The following is a 16,516-nucleotide window of genomic DNA, read 5'->3' as shown; positions in this document are numbered from 1 at the left end:
CTGTGTTAACACAACTAATCCTTTCAGTGATGTTCAGCTTCTGCCAATGCAGTCAATGGACGAATTGTGTGAAGTGAAGCATACAAGCACAGCAGTTATTTTATGTACTTACCACTTCCTGACCCTGTCTCACTGCACACTACCTTCTTGCAGTCTTCCAGCCAGATCTGTTGTGGAGTTAGAAATGCCCAGATTAATTTTCCCTGCTTTGACAAGCTCCTTTACATTGCAGGAGACCAGCTTTTATAGAGCATCTATAGGAGGCGTCTCCACTACAGCCTTTCACCACACAGGAGACAGACTGAAAATGTAGGCAGCTGGCAAATGTGAAAGCAATGAAGAGGTGTTCTGAGGCTGACGGTGCTTTTTATAGTATGCACATTTTCTGGGAAGGGCATAAAAAGGGAGATAAATAGGAGATGATTGTGGCAAGCTGAGAAGTAGCTGTAGCAGACCAAGATGTTCCAAAGAGAAGATCACAGCAAGAAGGTAAGGGCACCAACTTCATCCTGTCCTTTTTCCTGCTGCTTGAATATTTTCTTCAGCATCAACAATTCTTCCTTTGAGAACACTAACATTTTCTGGACAATCCTATAAATACTATAATAGTCATTCAGCATTACTCTGAGAAGAATACAGTAGTAGTTTTATAGCTCACTTTACTCCCCTCAATTCCTACTCTCAAAGTGGTTTTTTTTTTTTCCTAGAAGCTCTGCAGACTAATGAAATATTGATAACAGTTCAAAGATCAGAAATATTTCTGCATAACTGCTATATATAGAGTAATAGTGAATCAAGACACAGGTGGGGAAGTCATGTAGCAGTTATAAACAGTCCTACTTTGACTCAAGACTAGAAAAAAAATGAAAATAACTCTGAAACTCTTACTCTTAGATAAACTGTTTTTACTTAAGGGTCTGCCAGCAAGGATGTATGACTAAAAGGACTATGAATCTCTATTGTCAAAAGCAGTGTCATAATGTCATGCATGCATCCAAGGGGAGAGTGTCAAGTGGTTAATTTGTTTGTGTTCAAGTCTAACAATGCAGTGTCACAATATAATCTAGTATGTTACTCAGCCTTGAGTCAGCTGTGTAAATGATGAAGTTCTTTGCATTGGCATGGATTTGGGCCAAAACTGAGGGATTTTGAAAATCCCACTGATAGTGTTTTCAGTGCAATTGTTTTAATGGAGGTTACGGCTAAATCAATATTCATGTTCAGTTATCTAATTTTTCTTTCCTGTTTCTAAGTATATTTGAGGAAGTCTTACTAAAAATTATAATGTTCACGGTACTGTACATTGTTGCAAGACTTTTTATAACATGAGAAACAGAAGAGGGCCTTAAAATTGTAACAGTGTGTGCAACGATGACAGCCTCCTAGATAGAAAAAAAGCTTCCCCTGATTTTGAGTAAGACTTGATCCGAATGCTCCTGAAAAAATCCTATCCCTAGTTCTTTGGTTTTTATGGAAGCATCTGGTAGGATATTTCAAACATGTTTGTTGCAGCAGTTGCCCTTGGTAACAATTTCTAGTTTCTAGGTTATCAAATTTCTGCTCCGGATCAGGCTTCATGTATTCAAACAGGACTGTATTTGCCACCTGGTGTTTTGGAAAAACATGCCTGGAAGCTGAAATGTATGCGGTAGCTGTGGGACTGACTGACTTCAAAATTTGAGCACTCCAAGAGCTGAGAACACTTGGAGGGCCATCATTGCTTGTATGAACTGAGCACCTTAACATCCCACTAGAAAGTAACAGATAATGACTTCCTAATATTTCTAAAGCATGGCAGACTTTGAGGCCTGGACTAGTTTTTCATTGACAATAGGCCAAGTCATTTTAGTAAAATTAAATGCATGCATACAGGATTTCTTGCACAAGAGTCTTGGCACCTTTTGGGCCTTAGCGGAAGCACTTTACAGCTCTGAGATATAGCAGAGCAGTTGAGAAATGAGGTAAATTCTTAAAACACTCTCAATGGTCTGGACTGAATTACCACATTCTAACATCCCTGAATGACTGTCCTTGTCATTTGTCTTTCAGATCCTCAGGCTCCATCAGCCACCAGCTAATCACATTGCAGCAGCATAGGTGTTGCCATGAGAATCAGGAGGTGTCCTGTTTGCTTCACAGCTTGTCTTTTTGGTCCTGCTGGGTAAACATCAGAGAGTGCCCAATATAAAGGCAGAGCACACGTTTTAAGGGAGCTAACATCCAGTTCCTGCACATACATGCATCTGTGTAAGAATACTCCAAGTCCAGGGACCCCTGTGGCTCTGCATGGATATAAGAACCGTTGCATGTGTGGGATTAGACTCTGATTTTTGAGAGATGTTTCTCCGACGAGGATTTATTCTGTTTCTCCCCCGACTTGTAGGCCTGCTGGTGGTGGCCTGTTGCTCCGTGTCTATTGTTTATATGTTGGCTTGCACACCCAAGGGTGACAACCAGCAGCTTGCCTTGCCCAGGGTACACAGTCCAACTGTGAAGGAGGGATATGAAGCTATTCTGCAAGAGCGAGAAGAGCAACACCGCAACTACATCATCAACTTGAAGAAACAAATTGCCCAGCTGAAGGCTGAGCTCCAGAGCAGAAGTGAGCTGCTTAAGAGTGTGCAGAACGAGTACCCAGACCCCTTGAACATCCGGCTTGACCACAGTAACCCAGAGAAGGCCCAGGCTAACCTACTGGCTTTCCTCCGTTCCCAAATAGACAAAGCAGAGGTGCACAGCGGCATTAAGCTGTCCACAGAATATGCAACGGTGCCCTTTGAGAGCTTTACCCTGCAGAAGGTGTACCAACTGGAGACAGGGCTGACACGCCATCCAGAAGAGAAACCTGTAAGGAAGGATAAGCGAGATGAGTTGATAGAGGTGATCGAATTAGCTGTTGGGAGTTTGAACAATGCAGAGCGGGATGGCAATGCAGAACACCGTGTATACACAGCCTCTGACTTCATTGAAGGTTTGTATGCAGACAGGAGGTTAGAAGGCCCACGTAGTGCTGGTGAGGGGTTCTGCTGTGACTGTGCTGCTGAGGAAGATGGGCATTATCTCAGAGCACGAATGTCTGGGACGGGGTTAGTGCTGTGACCCAGCGATGCTGTCTCATGCACAACTAAAGAATGGCAGCTTTCCTGGGGAGTGGGACTTTGTGACAACAGAGCCTGCCAGCCTCTGGTGGTGACCACCAATGTGTGCTCACAGCTTTCTAGTTATGCGCTTGCCTCAGAACTGACAAAGCAAGGAGTGAATGACCAGGCTGCAATCCAAGATCTGTTACAAGTGTTAAGACTGACAATTGCAGTTTAAATACAAACTCCAATGTTACCCTTACTTCCATGTGCACGGCTCTGCCAGAGACTGAGTGGCAAGACAGGTTTTGAGGACAGCAGCTGAGGAGCTCCGTAACTCAGCTGGTGGCACTTGTGACTCTAAATGACTAGGAAAGCTTAACCTTTACAGGGTATATCCTATACTGGGCGTGGTGCACCTTAGCCCTTGGATTCTGAAATGAGCTAAACAGTCTTTACCCTTACATGCCATATTGAGGCAGGAAGTGTGGATTTTTAAAGTGCCACTTCTAACAGCAACCAGCATTTACTTAATGTCTTCTGTCATTAAATCTGAAGTGCTTACTTGTTTCCAGTCGGGCTACTTTTTCCTAGCCAGCCAAAGGCATCAGATGTATTCCAGGAGTTGTGATGTCTCTGTGGTTGATACTTGTTCAGGTTAGCCTCTGCTGCATGGCAGCTCTGAGTTTACATGGCAGGAACATGTGCAGCAGAAACATGATACAAGACAAGATTTCACAGATTTTGTTTCCAAGGGCTCATTACTGTTTCTCATTCAATGAGTGTGCTGTATTTTTACTTGTAAAGTGTCTGTTCCCTGCGTATTGTTCAATAGTGTTATCTGCAAGGGAGATTTAATCCACAGCTGGCCTAGCTGAATTTAGTATAGGAGGAAAAACTTGTCATCCTCATCTTCAGATGCTTGTGCTACAGACTTAGAGGGTATGTGGGTAAGATGCCTACCTTTTATGGAATGACTGCTCTGTTCTGCTGAACAAAAGCCTCCGTGCTTATCCCAAATCACTAGTGTTTTTTCTGTGGATTGTTTTCTTCATCAAATATTTATGAATAGAACAGAGTAAAATGCATCCTCCATGTGATGATGAACTATTGCTGTTGTGCAATGGCAAGTTGTTTATTTCCACTCCCTGTATAAGTTTCTCCAGTGATCATGGTATTGAGAGACAATAGTTTCTTGAGGCAGTGCTGGACAGATGCCTCCCATTGCAGAGACATGAGTTGTTCAGACTGTGGAGGCCTTGTTGAGGCAGGTCCAGGCTCTTCCTCCACACCTGTCAAATTCGTCTTGCTCAGGGATGGGATCAGGGCATGGGCAGGGAACTGGGAAGTGCTGCTGGCTGCTAGTATTTGAATGCATCATGGAGATTTATAATTTCAAAATATGTTTCTACTGTTTATTATAGGAGCTGAACAAGCATGTACAATTGTTTGGCATCAGCTCTTTCAGGGGAAGAGGGTGAGGGGAAAGGAGGAGATGTTTCCTACCATACATTGCTTAATTCTCCATTGAAGTTACACTTTTGCTTAGAGCTTGCCTTTATACACAATCAAGGGTCTTTGCCTGGGTACAAGTGCTGCCCTTGGGGAATGAGGCAGAATCTAGTGCGCAGAAAGGCATGGGGAAAGGATGCACACTGCAGTGCTGTTTCTGTGGAGGTTCTTCATGTACTAACGGCCTTGCTGGTTTTCACATACAATGGTGGAATAATTCAGAGGGAGGAAGGCCTGCATGTGACATGGAACTCAAAAAACTGAAGTCCTGCAGGCAGCTCAGTCTGAGCTCAAACTTTCCTATTGTCCTCCCTTGCAGGGCACTGCCTCTGCTTCTCTAGGTGCAAGGTAACAAATTCTCATTCTTACTCAGCAGTGCAAACCAATTTGTTTGCAAATACAGAGATCCATGTATCAGGGCTGGAAACAAAGAGCTGACTTGGCAGAAGATTTCCCTGCAGAATTTGTTTGGAAGTCTCTGTCATCTCTTGGCAGTCTCTTTTCCTCCATTCTCCAAGAACGGCAAAAACTGATGATCAAAGCACAAACAAATTCTCTGCTCTGTATAACTTGAGCAGGAGAAGGAGGGACTGAGTTTTATGTTCCAGTTCTACATTTGAAGTGTGGTTCGTACTCAGAACTTGTTTTTGAGACAGTGCTCTGCAGGTGCCACTGCCTACGCAGCAAGTTAGTAACATGCTGGATTCCATGGCAGCTGCTGGCAGCTTCATACCAATCCAGCAACACAGCAACCATGAGCGGCGTAACCCAGCCAGCAAAGCCAGGTGTTTTCATTTTCTGGAACTGCCTAGGGTAGCTGGAGCATTCAGGGAGATATGGCCCAGGTCTGCACTGAAAGTAATACCACTTAACCCTGTAAGCTTTTTATCTTTCAGCTGCTTTAGCAATAACAGCACACAAAAGCTGTGTGTCTCTTATGTTAAAGGTGGAGCTACTGCCCTTGTCTTAAGGTTTGGCAGGTGAAGGGTTGTGCTGAAATGAAAATCAGGTAATCGAGGTCAGAGACAGAATTCAAAACCTGAACTGCCGCTCTTGATATGCGAGACTTGTGTCTTTGTTTCTGTCCTATTCAGCAAAGCCTTTGGCACTGGCTTTACTCAAGTGTGTTGCTGATCCTGAGTCTTACTAGCATTTAGAGTGGTGCAAGTTAATCTTGTTTGCTTGGGGCTCTTGTGTGGATTATTCTGTTCTTGTGGGTCACATTTGGTACCTACTATCACTTTTTCAGTACTAGTTTATTGCTAACATACGCCAATAGGCAGGGTGGTGGTGTGGTGCAATAAATTTGATTAGGGTCTGTATCTCTTCCTCTTTTCCATTCTGTGCCTTTATTCTTGTCTTTGCAGAGAGATGATGTTTCTGCAAACACTTCTTACATTTAAGGAGAAATGTTTTGTCGCTGTGGCTCAGATTTCTTAAAATAAGTGTTGCATCCTCTGCAATTTCTAGACAGAACCACTTATGTGTGGGAATTAAACTGTGACCCTAGTACCTTACATCTTAGCTAAACTCCTTCTCAGCAGATTTGCTGTTACATGAAATTTGGATAGGATTCTTAGACAGTTCTCCTTCCAGGAATAATAGCTGACATGTGGTGGAATTTTCCATTTTTTCCTTATTCAAAACCAAGAGAACCACACCTTCTCCCAGGGGCCCGAAACATATCCATCCGGCTGCTGCTCTGCTCTGCTTCTCTCTTCATAGAGGCACTCGGGCTGCTCAGCTGCTATAATCCTCCCCTTTCCCCCTTACTCCTCCTACTTTTATACCAAGTTCGCTGTTTTTGTGCCATGAAGAGTTAGTAAGAAAAAACATGAAAAGGATCAGAAAATTCTGTGTATTACAAGCAGGCAAAGGACTGCTCTGTTTCCAGTAGAAAGTTGCTCAGTGGGCGGAATAAAAGGTCTGGTCATTAATTTGTGTAAATGGTAGCAGATCTGAGTATATTTGGAAATAATTAATTTTCTCAAAGATGGAGATAATAATTTGGAGATGCTGACAAGCCTCCATAAGTGAATGTAGTCACTACCTGGTGATACTCTTTCCCAACAGGGACAGTTCCAGAAAATCCCTGGATTGCTTCAGAAGTGCCTTGCCATAGCACTATCAAATACGCTGTATCATAAGTTTTCCTATCTGAAGTACGTGGCTGTCTAATGACTGGAATTTTAAATAAGGCCTTGGGGACAAATGAAAAAGAGTACCTTGCTTTCTCAAATTGATACTACTGGTAGTGGGCTCTGTGATGCAGTTTTGCCCTTGAAGCTTATTGGGAGAAAGGATGATGCTCTTCCTCAAAGGATAAGATGCTGTATTTTACTGCATGTGAAGTGGGAAGACCACCGTAATATTAAGTTAAAATGGGGACAAGAAATGCTGATAAATCCTAATAGTGGTTCCTACAACATCTAACAGAATATAAGTAATGACCATGGGCTTGACAGTGGAAGACCTGAAACCTATGGTCTGTGAAACTGAGGCTAAAATTGTCATCCACTCAACAGCAGTTTGTTAAGGCTGCATTGCTGTTTGCTAGTTATCAGTTCCATGTATATTTCTGAAACTTCTTTACCTGCCCTGCTGAATGGATATCAAGTGTTTTCCATTTCTTTAGAGAGCCCTGGGAATTCCTGCTCTGAAGACTGGACACTTACTGCTCTTCAAGTCAACCCTTCAGCCCAAGTCTTTTTTTACTTCTCACTTGTCCTTTTCCTCTATCTTAACGCCAGTCTCTCTGCTAACCCAAAGCTCCTGTTCACTTTTTTACATTGGGTTCCCAAAGGCTTTGTCTTTTTTCCCTGCCTCTGAAAGAAATGGTGCATATTCTGAAACATTGCTGCTGAAATGGAAGCAACAGATGATCAATTAACCTTCTTTTATCCATAGTGAACATCTAGCCTTTCCAAGGCTTTCATTTCAGGAGCAACGTTTTCAGGAAAAGGTTTTTTTTGTTTTACTTTTTTGAGACTACTTTTTTTTCCTCTCCTCATAGCTCATCTCTTAGAATTGCAGCTGCTCGACACATCAAAAAGTCCTGATGGCACAAATGAAGTAGTGCCTTCAGAAATGGAAAAATCTTGTGAAAGGCAGGATGTTTTGCTTGGTGAGTCCCCAGTGTGACTCAAGACATTCAGGCTCACTTCCAAGGCTCACTGCCTGACCTTGGGCAAATCACTTTGTTTTCTGCTTCTAAAAAGAAGATCCTTAAAAAATGAAAGAAGATGGTTAAAAAAGTAAAACAAATTGTTTAAATGCACATCAAGAATAAACACATTTAATTACATGCATTAAACATGCATACAATTCTCTTCAAGGTAAAATGTTAGGATTATAAATTCTTGGATTACCATGTTGGCCTTCACCTAAGCTGCTTATTTTTAGCTGGAGTAGAAGTCCTGAATAAGAACAAAACTGCAGAGTTAGAGGCAGCCTCTGTTCATGTGCCTGTAGCACTAGGAGGGACCCCTTGGGTCACAACATGCATTCTGTGTGAAGGTGCTTCTTGCTTATTTGGCAAAACTTCCTTTATTCCACAGATGTAGTACGTATCTCTGGGGAAGTGGTATTTGTGGGGTGATTGTTTCTTGGCTGAGGTAGAAAAGGACATAGAAGCAAAGAGTTTGCAATGTTGTGTGGTAGCTGTTACTAAATTGCTTAATTTAATTTAGATGTTAGTTATTATGAAAAATGTCAGTTCACTGTGTCAGACGTGAAACAGTCCTATTTATTTATCTTTAGAGACAATGCAAGTCAGATTTAATTTAGATTTTTATTTAGCTTAATGTCAAAAGGCTACCTTAACCTTCTACATCACACACTTCCTTGGCAAGACCTGTGTTCAAAAACTGCCTGAGTAAATGAGTGCACTCAGATCATCAGCAGGCTTTCTGTAAGAATAAATAAGTGAGCAGAATTCAAAGGCCCAGATTTCCATTCTCTGGCCATCAGGAGGAGGAAATGCAGGTCACCATTCAGATAATCTCAAGTGCAGGCTCAAGTTCAATAACGGAAACATGGTCTGCACCTTGGGCAGACTATCTAGAAAAAGCTAGGGGGAATCAAGGGCACAGCTTTGGAAGACTAGCAGTGAAAGAATGATAGAGCTGCTGTCTCACTAGATTCATCTGCTCTGCTGGAGGGAGGTTTGGAGCATTTGTTTGAATCAATTTATATTAAAAATAAAACATGAAGTGAATAACAGATCAGTAAATCTGCATCTAGCATTAACCAACTGAAGTCTTCATTAAGAATAAAATACATAATGATAGTGAAGATAAGACAATCCACAGAACTCTGGCCAGATAAAATCACACCTCATTTATCTTAGGGATGTTCTGGACATACCAATGTAAAAGCTACAATACAAGATTAAGAGCTTATGTCACTTTGCTGTTCAAAGAAACCTTTGACCCAGACCTTCATAAGAAATACAGACAGAGCTGACAGTCTATGAGCTGGATGTATAGCAATGTTACACATCAGGGAATGATTAAGATTGGAAAAAAAAAAAAAAAAAGCCTTATTTTGGTCAAGCTGTTCTTCATAACCAGATGGGGAGGAAAAAAAAGAAGAAGAAGAAACAAGTCAAGTGGAAGAGTTTTCTTCCAGACATGTTTTGCTTGCCTCTTGAGTTTCTACAAGAGATGGAGGGCAATGCAATTATACTCTTCTACTGATTAAGTTGTTAGGATATGTACAGTGGCTTAACAAGTAGTTAGAATAAATATTTAATTATTCCTTCTTAAACCTAAAGGATTTAACCATAAAAAGTTTTATTTCTGTATGCACTATAGACACTGAAGTGTCATTTAAAGTGGGTAAAAACTATAGCCATTTTGCCAAATTTATCTAATTTAAGGTATCAGAGTAGAGTTTCAGTGGGGTAGGACCAATACTTTTGTAGTTCCTGGGAACCAATGGGATCATTTTCGCCCATCGAGTATGTTAAAAGTTAATTCCATACAGGAAAAAAGTACATGCTTGTATGAATTAAATATCGTTGGAGACTGTGTAATGCAGTCTCCAGGACTGTGTCCTGAGTCTAGCCTCTGACAAACTCCATAGTGTCATCCTTGCAAACTGTTCCTCACCCAGGAGTGGGCATCATTGCCACAAAGAAAATAGAAGTCTCTTGAGAGCTGAGTAACAGGAGAGTTTTGTCTTGACTGGCAGTGGGTGAAGCTGATGGCTGCTGGGGCCTGGTTGCATAGTTTTCTTTGGGACTTTCCAGAGAACCTCCCAGAAAGCAGAAAATTCATGTGCTCATCAGGAAATTGCTTTTCTGGGAGATGGCCTAATCACTCATATTGCAGAGAGGCAAGGCTGTCTTTTGCAGTCTCTCTGCATCACAATTACCATGCATGCCTGCAGTGTGCAATTGGAGCAGTCTGAAAAAACAAAGACAGTATGTCTGCTGAGTTATACTGAGTGTGAGCAATTGGTAACCTTCAGGGGTTTGTAACTCAGCCAAGCCTAGAAATATGCCTGCAAGAACACCAAATAGCTCCTGCAACCAACCCAGGGCTGTGTCCCTGTCAGAGTGACAGCCTCCTCCAAATTATGGTTGGTTTGGTACTGGTTTAAAAGTAAATATCTCATGCCTCTGCTGTCTTTTCAGCTTAGATGTAACACATGAAGACTGCGTCCTTTTTTCCCCCAGGAGCCCAAAAATCTCCTTCCTTTTGTTTTCACGCAGGGATCTACCGTACAGAAAAAGACAAAGGCACATTGTACGAGCTGACTTTCAAAGGAGACACAAAACATCAGTTCAAGAAGATTGTTTTATTCCGGCCGTTTGGTCCTGTAATGAAAGTGAAAAATGAAAATGTCAATATGGCTGACACACTTATTAATGTAATTGTGCCATTGGCCAAGAGAGCCAACAAATTTCGGCAATTCATGCAGAATTTCAGGTAGGTTTCCATTCCGGTGCTGCCTTTGCTTTTTCTTAATTGGAAAGTAAGATACAATTTCATGAGTTATCAAGGCCTTACTCGGTGAAATCATGCTAGTTTTACATAATATTTCATCATGCAACTAAGAAGTCCATTTTTGAGATTATAGACACTGAAAGGCATTTAGCTGTTTAATGCATTTTGATTAGCAGTAAAAGCAATTATATTCCAGTCATCAGGGTCTCTGATTTGCATGTACCTGACTTATGTGTCTCAATCTATTTTGTTGGGGCACACATGACTGTGGCAACATGAGACTTTAATTCCATTTTCCATTAGTTGCAAAGGAACATTTCTAAGAAAAAAGGAAATTAGTACTCTCAAACACTTTGCCAGGCTCTGTTAGAGAAAAGATTAAGACAATAAGAGACAAGAAGGAATTGTATTTGAAATTTCAGGATAGTTGCTTTAACCTTCTTTTATTTATTTTTTTTCAGCACAGAGGGAGAGAGGGAGAATTTAATTGAGATGTAGCTTTAAATAGCTGCCCAGAAAAGACTGTGTTAGCAACAGATACTGGCTCTTATAATGGGATTTGTAATTACAGCCATCCAAAAACAAGCTTCTCGTCTAAATTAGCCATCTGATAGATGCTTGTTTTAGGATGGGAGAAATCACCCTCTGGTCATGCTGATCTCTCTGCTGACTGTAGATGAACTCTTGCTGACTAAACTTTGCGCAAGTAAGGCATGATGTCTAGCATTAGTTCAGACCGGTCCTACCCTTAAGCTACTGGCTTAATCTCTGATTGATACTTAGATTTTAGTAAATGTTTCTTAACAAAATGACAAAGATCTGAACTCTGGAATATCTGTTACAAAAAAATCAAGGTTAAGAGGTAGGGTATGTATATCTTCTTTAAAATCTCCCTTTTCGTATTCTCGTGAGTCCTGGGGTTATTGCGTACCAGGTCATTCTTCCTGGGGCTGGATGGCATTTTTTAATAGTGTCCTCCTATTAATATAACAAATACTGCTTAGAGAGCTTTTTCCTAATCTACCCAAAGATAGTCTTCTGTCCCATCAAACAGAGATAGTGAGCCTCTTTGTCAGGACAAGGATCTCTGTCAGTGAATCTCCAAGGAATGCCTTCCAAGATTCACCCTACATGGCCTTCCCCAGTGGATACAGGTTATTGAAGAAAGCTAACTTCTGGGTCAAGTCACAAATCTGTCTCTGTTCTCTAGGGAAATGGGCATTCAGCAGGATAGGAGAATTCACCTCACTGTCGTTTACTTTGGAAAAGAACAAATGAATGAAGTCAAATCAATACTTGAAAATACCTCCAAGTAAGTACCTGAATATCTGATCTGTGCTGTTCATACACAGCAATCATACCATGAATTGGAGACTAGATAGCTGTCCAAGTTTGTAGTTGTTCTGAAAAGTTCTAAACTGCATTGGAGAAAATGGCTTTTTTTTTCCTTCATACAGGATAAAAATGGTGTTACCTCCATAGTCCCATATCTGTGTTTTTGTGATGTTGGTTTTTAGAACGACAAAGCAGATTTTACTGAATTTACCTCAGCTTTTTTTCTTCACTGGTAACTTCTGTAGTGCTTTTGAAAGTGGCTTTAACTATTAGGACTGAATGTTGACTTCCAAAGGCAGGTACAGACAATTTCAGTAGAGCACACAAGAAGTAGATGCTTTTGGCCAGATGTGGTCTGTTGTGTTTGCTTGCATAGCTGTGTTTGTCAAGGTCATGTGGCAGTGTAGCCTTTTGTTATCATCTCTACGTGGGACGAAGACACTTGTATAGATACAGTAATATGACCACAGGGATTTTATATTTGCCTACTAAAGATATTTTTGTCCTTCTAAGACTTGTTGGGATTTTTGTGAAGTCTGCCCGAAGAACGCCTGTGACAGGAGCTCTAGTATAGGAGTACACAGGTCAAGCTCTGAATCTAGATGTAGTGGAAATCGCCTCAAGACTCAAAGAGGACATCTCTTCCCTCAAACTGCTCTCAGAACTGCAATGCTACAGATTTCTAGGTTAATTTTTCATATTGGGTTCCTGCCCCCACTTGTATTAAGAGCTGGAAGGACGGGATAAGTTGCTGAATATTTTCCTTCTTCTAGGTCAGCCAACTTCAAGAACTTCACGTTTATCCAGTTGAATGAAGAATTTTCCAGGGGCAAAGGATTAGATGTTGGTGCTAGATTTTGGAAAGGAAACAATGTTGTTCTCTTTTTTTGCGATGTGGACATATACTTCACAGCTGAATTCCTGAACTCCTGTAGATTGAACACACAGCCAGGTACTGCTACCCATGAATTTGTCTTTCAACAGATTTTTTACCTATTGTGTAACAGCCTTCATCAGAGTATTCTTGCCTTTGAGTTGGTAACAAAGCTGCTGTAAATCGTTCTTCAAGCTTAGAGAACTAATTAAGACATGTATAAAAATTCCATTGCTGGTTGCCTTTTGAAAGGTTATAACACTCCTGCTCCCAGTGTGATTGAATTTGTGTTCAGCACCTGTGCTTTCTGGAACAGGATCTTTTTGTTAATTATATCCTCACACTCACATTCTCATGCAAAGAACAGTCCAAAACTTGTATGACTTTGTCTGGATTTGGCCTGGCCTGGCCAGCATCTTGTGAGTGTGTGAAGTGTGTTTTATATAGCTTTAAAAAAAAATAACTCATTGTCATTTCTAGGGAAGAAGGTGTTTTATCCTGTTCTCTTCAGCCAGTATAACCCGAGTATAATTTATGGCCGCCATGATTCCATCCCATCTTTAGAACAGCAGCTGGTAAGTACATGCTTCTCTGAATGCTTGCTTTTATTTGAACAAACCATTTTTCAAAGGTGCATGTGCTCTTGGGTAGCATTTCCCTATTCCTTGTGCACAGTGACTACAGTGACTACCACACATGCAAAATTAACTACAGCAGTCACCTTACTGTGAGTTCTGCAGTTAAGTTTCATTTATTTTAACTCTTGTTTGATGGAACCTAAGAATTTAAACTGTGTCTGCTTCTCTGCCAAAAGGGATTTTCAGATTATCGAACAATTCCCCCATGGTGTGTTGTCTTGGGGTGAGAGTCCCTGATCTTGCTCTCATTTCTTCCTTGCATTGAACAGTTTCTTTGCCTGCATCTGGAAGACCTGACATTTGTAAAAAGCATAGATACCCTTAGATGAGTCAATGAAAACAGATTTCCAGGGGCTGTCACAGTTATTCCCCCACTTATTTGAACAACTACAGTGGCTTTTCCCATCCCACAGTTTGTGATTAAACTGCGTGTGAGTAGACAGTGTGTTTCTGAAGTGTACCACATTGTTTCAGAGTTCAGTGACATGCTGGGAGCTGTCCCTTCTGGCTTTAATCTGGCACTGATATAACACAGCATAACTCCACTGATTTCCTTCTCCATTTGGTAATCAAAAAGCTATCAGTTATGCGAGCAGATTAGAACCACTGTTTTCTTCCAGAGCTTTTGTGGTCCATGATCCAGATGCCACCATCTGCTTTATAGCAGAGTCTGACTGGTTTACCAGTATGTTTCTGATATTGGATTTGGATCCCATAGAAACTAATGCTTTTGGAGGATGCTTTGCCTGCAAAGAAGCAAACTCCAGAGAGTGATGTGATGTTGCTTCACTTGGTCTAGATCAGCAGGAATGGAGCAAAGCCTGATCATTCCAGATCAGGGGGGTTATCCATGACAGCTAATGACATGGCTTTTTGTCGGGGGGGGTGCAGGCAGAAAAATGCAATGAGTATCTACAAAAACTGCTTCAGGATCAGCCATGGATTTACATGGGGAAGGATAAAAGTGTAGTTGCTCCTATTTCTCACTACATTCAGGGACTTGTCTGCTGCTTACTCTGAAAGAATTTGTGCTCACATATAAACATTCCTTTCCCTCCATGCAGATTATTAAAAAAGACACTGGATTTTGGAGAGACTTCGGTTTTGGGATGACTTGCCAGTACAGATCTGATTTTATTAACATAGGTAAGAACAATACACTCCAATACATCTGCCTTTTTACTGAAACAGAAAATTGTGATCAGCTTCACTTTCCTTGGCCAGTCTGTCTATGCTTTTAAGTTGCAGCAGTGCTCTGGTTAAATGTTCGGACTATTCCTAGGTGACATAGAGGTTACTAAAATCTAAGTGCTGCTAAGTACAAATAAGCAATTTTATCTGATAGTGAAAGGTTTGAAGCTAAAAAATTTGGACACTTTGATGTTGGCAAAAAGTATGGCTGTTTTAAAGGGCTGACTGGAGCCAGAGAACAGCTGTAGTGCAATTAATAGCATTGAGTTTGCTAGTATATATTTATAGTTTTATTTTGGATTTTGTTTGTGTCAGGTGGCTTTGATCTGGACATTAAAGGCTGGGGTGGTGAAGATGTACATCTGTACCGCAAATACCTTCACAGCAACCTCATCGTGATCCGAACGCCTGTCAGAGGTCTCTTCCATCTGTGGCATGAAAAGCAATGTCTGGATGAGCTGACCCCAGAGCAGTACAAAATGTGCATGCAGTCCAAGGCCATGAACGAGGCTTCTCATGGCCAGCTTGGGATGCTTGTTTTCAAGCAAGAGATTGAGATGCACCTGCACAGACAGAAACTGAGCAGTAAGAAGACATGAAGCCAGAAAGGGAGGCAAAAAGCCTCTGAATTGGACAATATGGTGTTTTGGAAAAGAGTTGGTAACAAGAAAAGACTGGATGAGACTGAAAGAGAATGGAGATTATAGCAGGATGGCAGCAGAAGAAGATGAGGGAAAGTGCTTTTTTTTTCTTAATAGGGCTTTTATGTACTCTGTTAGCCTGACTGTTCAGCTTTTGCTTCTGGGGGAGACTTGTGCACTTCATAACACTCAAGGTCACGGAGACAATGAACGTTACATGAATGCCAGTGTGGTATTCACAAAAACAAATGGATGTACTCTTCCCTTGAAATATTTGTAAGATGTCTACAGTTATTTAAAGGATCGACCCTTTGGTGGGCAAATAATGAGTTATTTTCTACATCTATCCTTACAGATCTAAAAAGGGCTATTTTTTAATAAGTACAGAGCTCCTGCTCTGAGAAGGACATCTCATTATTAACAGTGGTTAATCTGGAGTGACCAAAAATCTTTTTCCCTTAAGGGGCTGGGGCAGAGGGACAGCAGCAGTGCACTTACAGGATGTTCTTGGTTCATTCAGAGATAAGAGGCATCTCAGTGCTTTCTAAAATTCAGGAAGAGAAAGCCTACTGGTCAAGTGTGATGTTTCAAAAATGCTGGAGAGTAGTGTTTGTTCTCTTCTGTGGACAGTGAACCAAAAGCAATGAGCCATGTCTGTATCACATGGATCAGATGGTGTGTTTCTGCTTTAGAATACTGTAAGTATCTCAAGATTTATTTTTAAATTAAGTTAGTTTTGCTTGGGAATTACTCTGTCATACTTCAGGTTTTCTACTTCTAGCCTTACTAGGAAATAGTACAGCCTTTCAACACTTGGAAAATGCTCTGCAGATCTGTGTTTCCTGTGGATGGGAACTGAACTCAGTTAAGTGAAGTGATTTTTCTACAGAACCTCGGTGCTGGAAGGCAGAAGCTTTACCATGCTGAAGAAAAGGAAATACATATCAACTTGGAGTACTAATTTAGTAGGAGGCTTTAAACTCTGAATGTCAGATACCGAATTTGATGAACATTTTCTGACTTTATACCAAAGTATTCCTTCTAAACCAAATACAGAATCTTGCCGAGGGCATACCAAGCTTTTTGTAATTAACAAAATAAATTTTTGTGCTGAATTACTGGACCCTGCAAAATACCTTACGATAGTTATAGGTGCATCCTAAAAATCAGTCTCCTTCTTAATAGATTTTTTTTTCAATTGTCGAAAACTGTTGAGAGCATGAGTTACTGCTCTTATAAAGCATTTTCTTTTAATGCTGACTGCTGTTTATCTTTATAAGGTATCCTAGCCAAC

The 16,516-nt window shown here is 41.0% G+C and overlaps 1 protein-coding gene across 1 annotated transcript; it reads left to right on the top strand.

Moving 5' to 3' along the window:
* The first annotated feature begins 2,337 nt into the window (after positions 1 to 2,337).
* Positions 2,338 to 16,516, top strand: CSGALNACT1 (chondroitin sulfate N-acetylgalactosaminyltransferase 1). The gene is made up of 7 exons (XM_010122376.2): positions 2,338 to 2,971; positions 10,309 to 10,525; positions 11,754 to 11,855; positions 12,652 to 12,830; positions 13,233 to 13,327; positions 14,455 to 14,536; positions 14,897 to 16,516. Exons 1-7 carry the CDS (start codon positions 2,338 to 2,340, stop codon positions 15,178 to 15,180), a joined length of 1,593 nt encoding a protein of 530 aa, XP_010120678.2. The 3' UTR covers positions 15,181 to 16,516.

This window comes from Chlamydotis macqueenii, chromosome 4 (genome assembly GCF_036417535.1).
Source record: "Chlamydotis macqueenii isolate bChlMac1 chromosome 4, bChlMac1.mat, whole genome shotgun sequence".
Taxonomy (NCBI): Eukaryota; Metazoa; Chordata; class Aves; order Otidiformes; family Otididae; genus Chlamydotis; species Chlamydotis macqueenii.
The sequence above is the reverse complement of the archived record's forward strand: the minus strand, read 5'-3'. Positions and strand labels throughout refer to the sequence as shown.

Coding starts and splice junctions, on each gene's coding strand:
- CSGALNACT1 (XM_010122376.2), top strand. CDS start 2,338: ATGTTTCTCCGACGAGGATTTATTCTGTTTCTCCCCCGACTTGTAGGC. Junction 2,972..10,308: donor AGCCTCTGACTTCATTGAAG/GTTTGTATGCAG, acceptor GTTTTCACGCAG/GGATCTACCGTACAGAAAAA. Junction 12,831..13,232: donor TAGATTGAACACACAGCCAG/GTACTGCTACCC, acceptor TGTCATTTCTAG/GGAAGAAGGTGTTTTATCCT.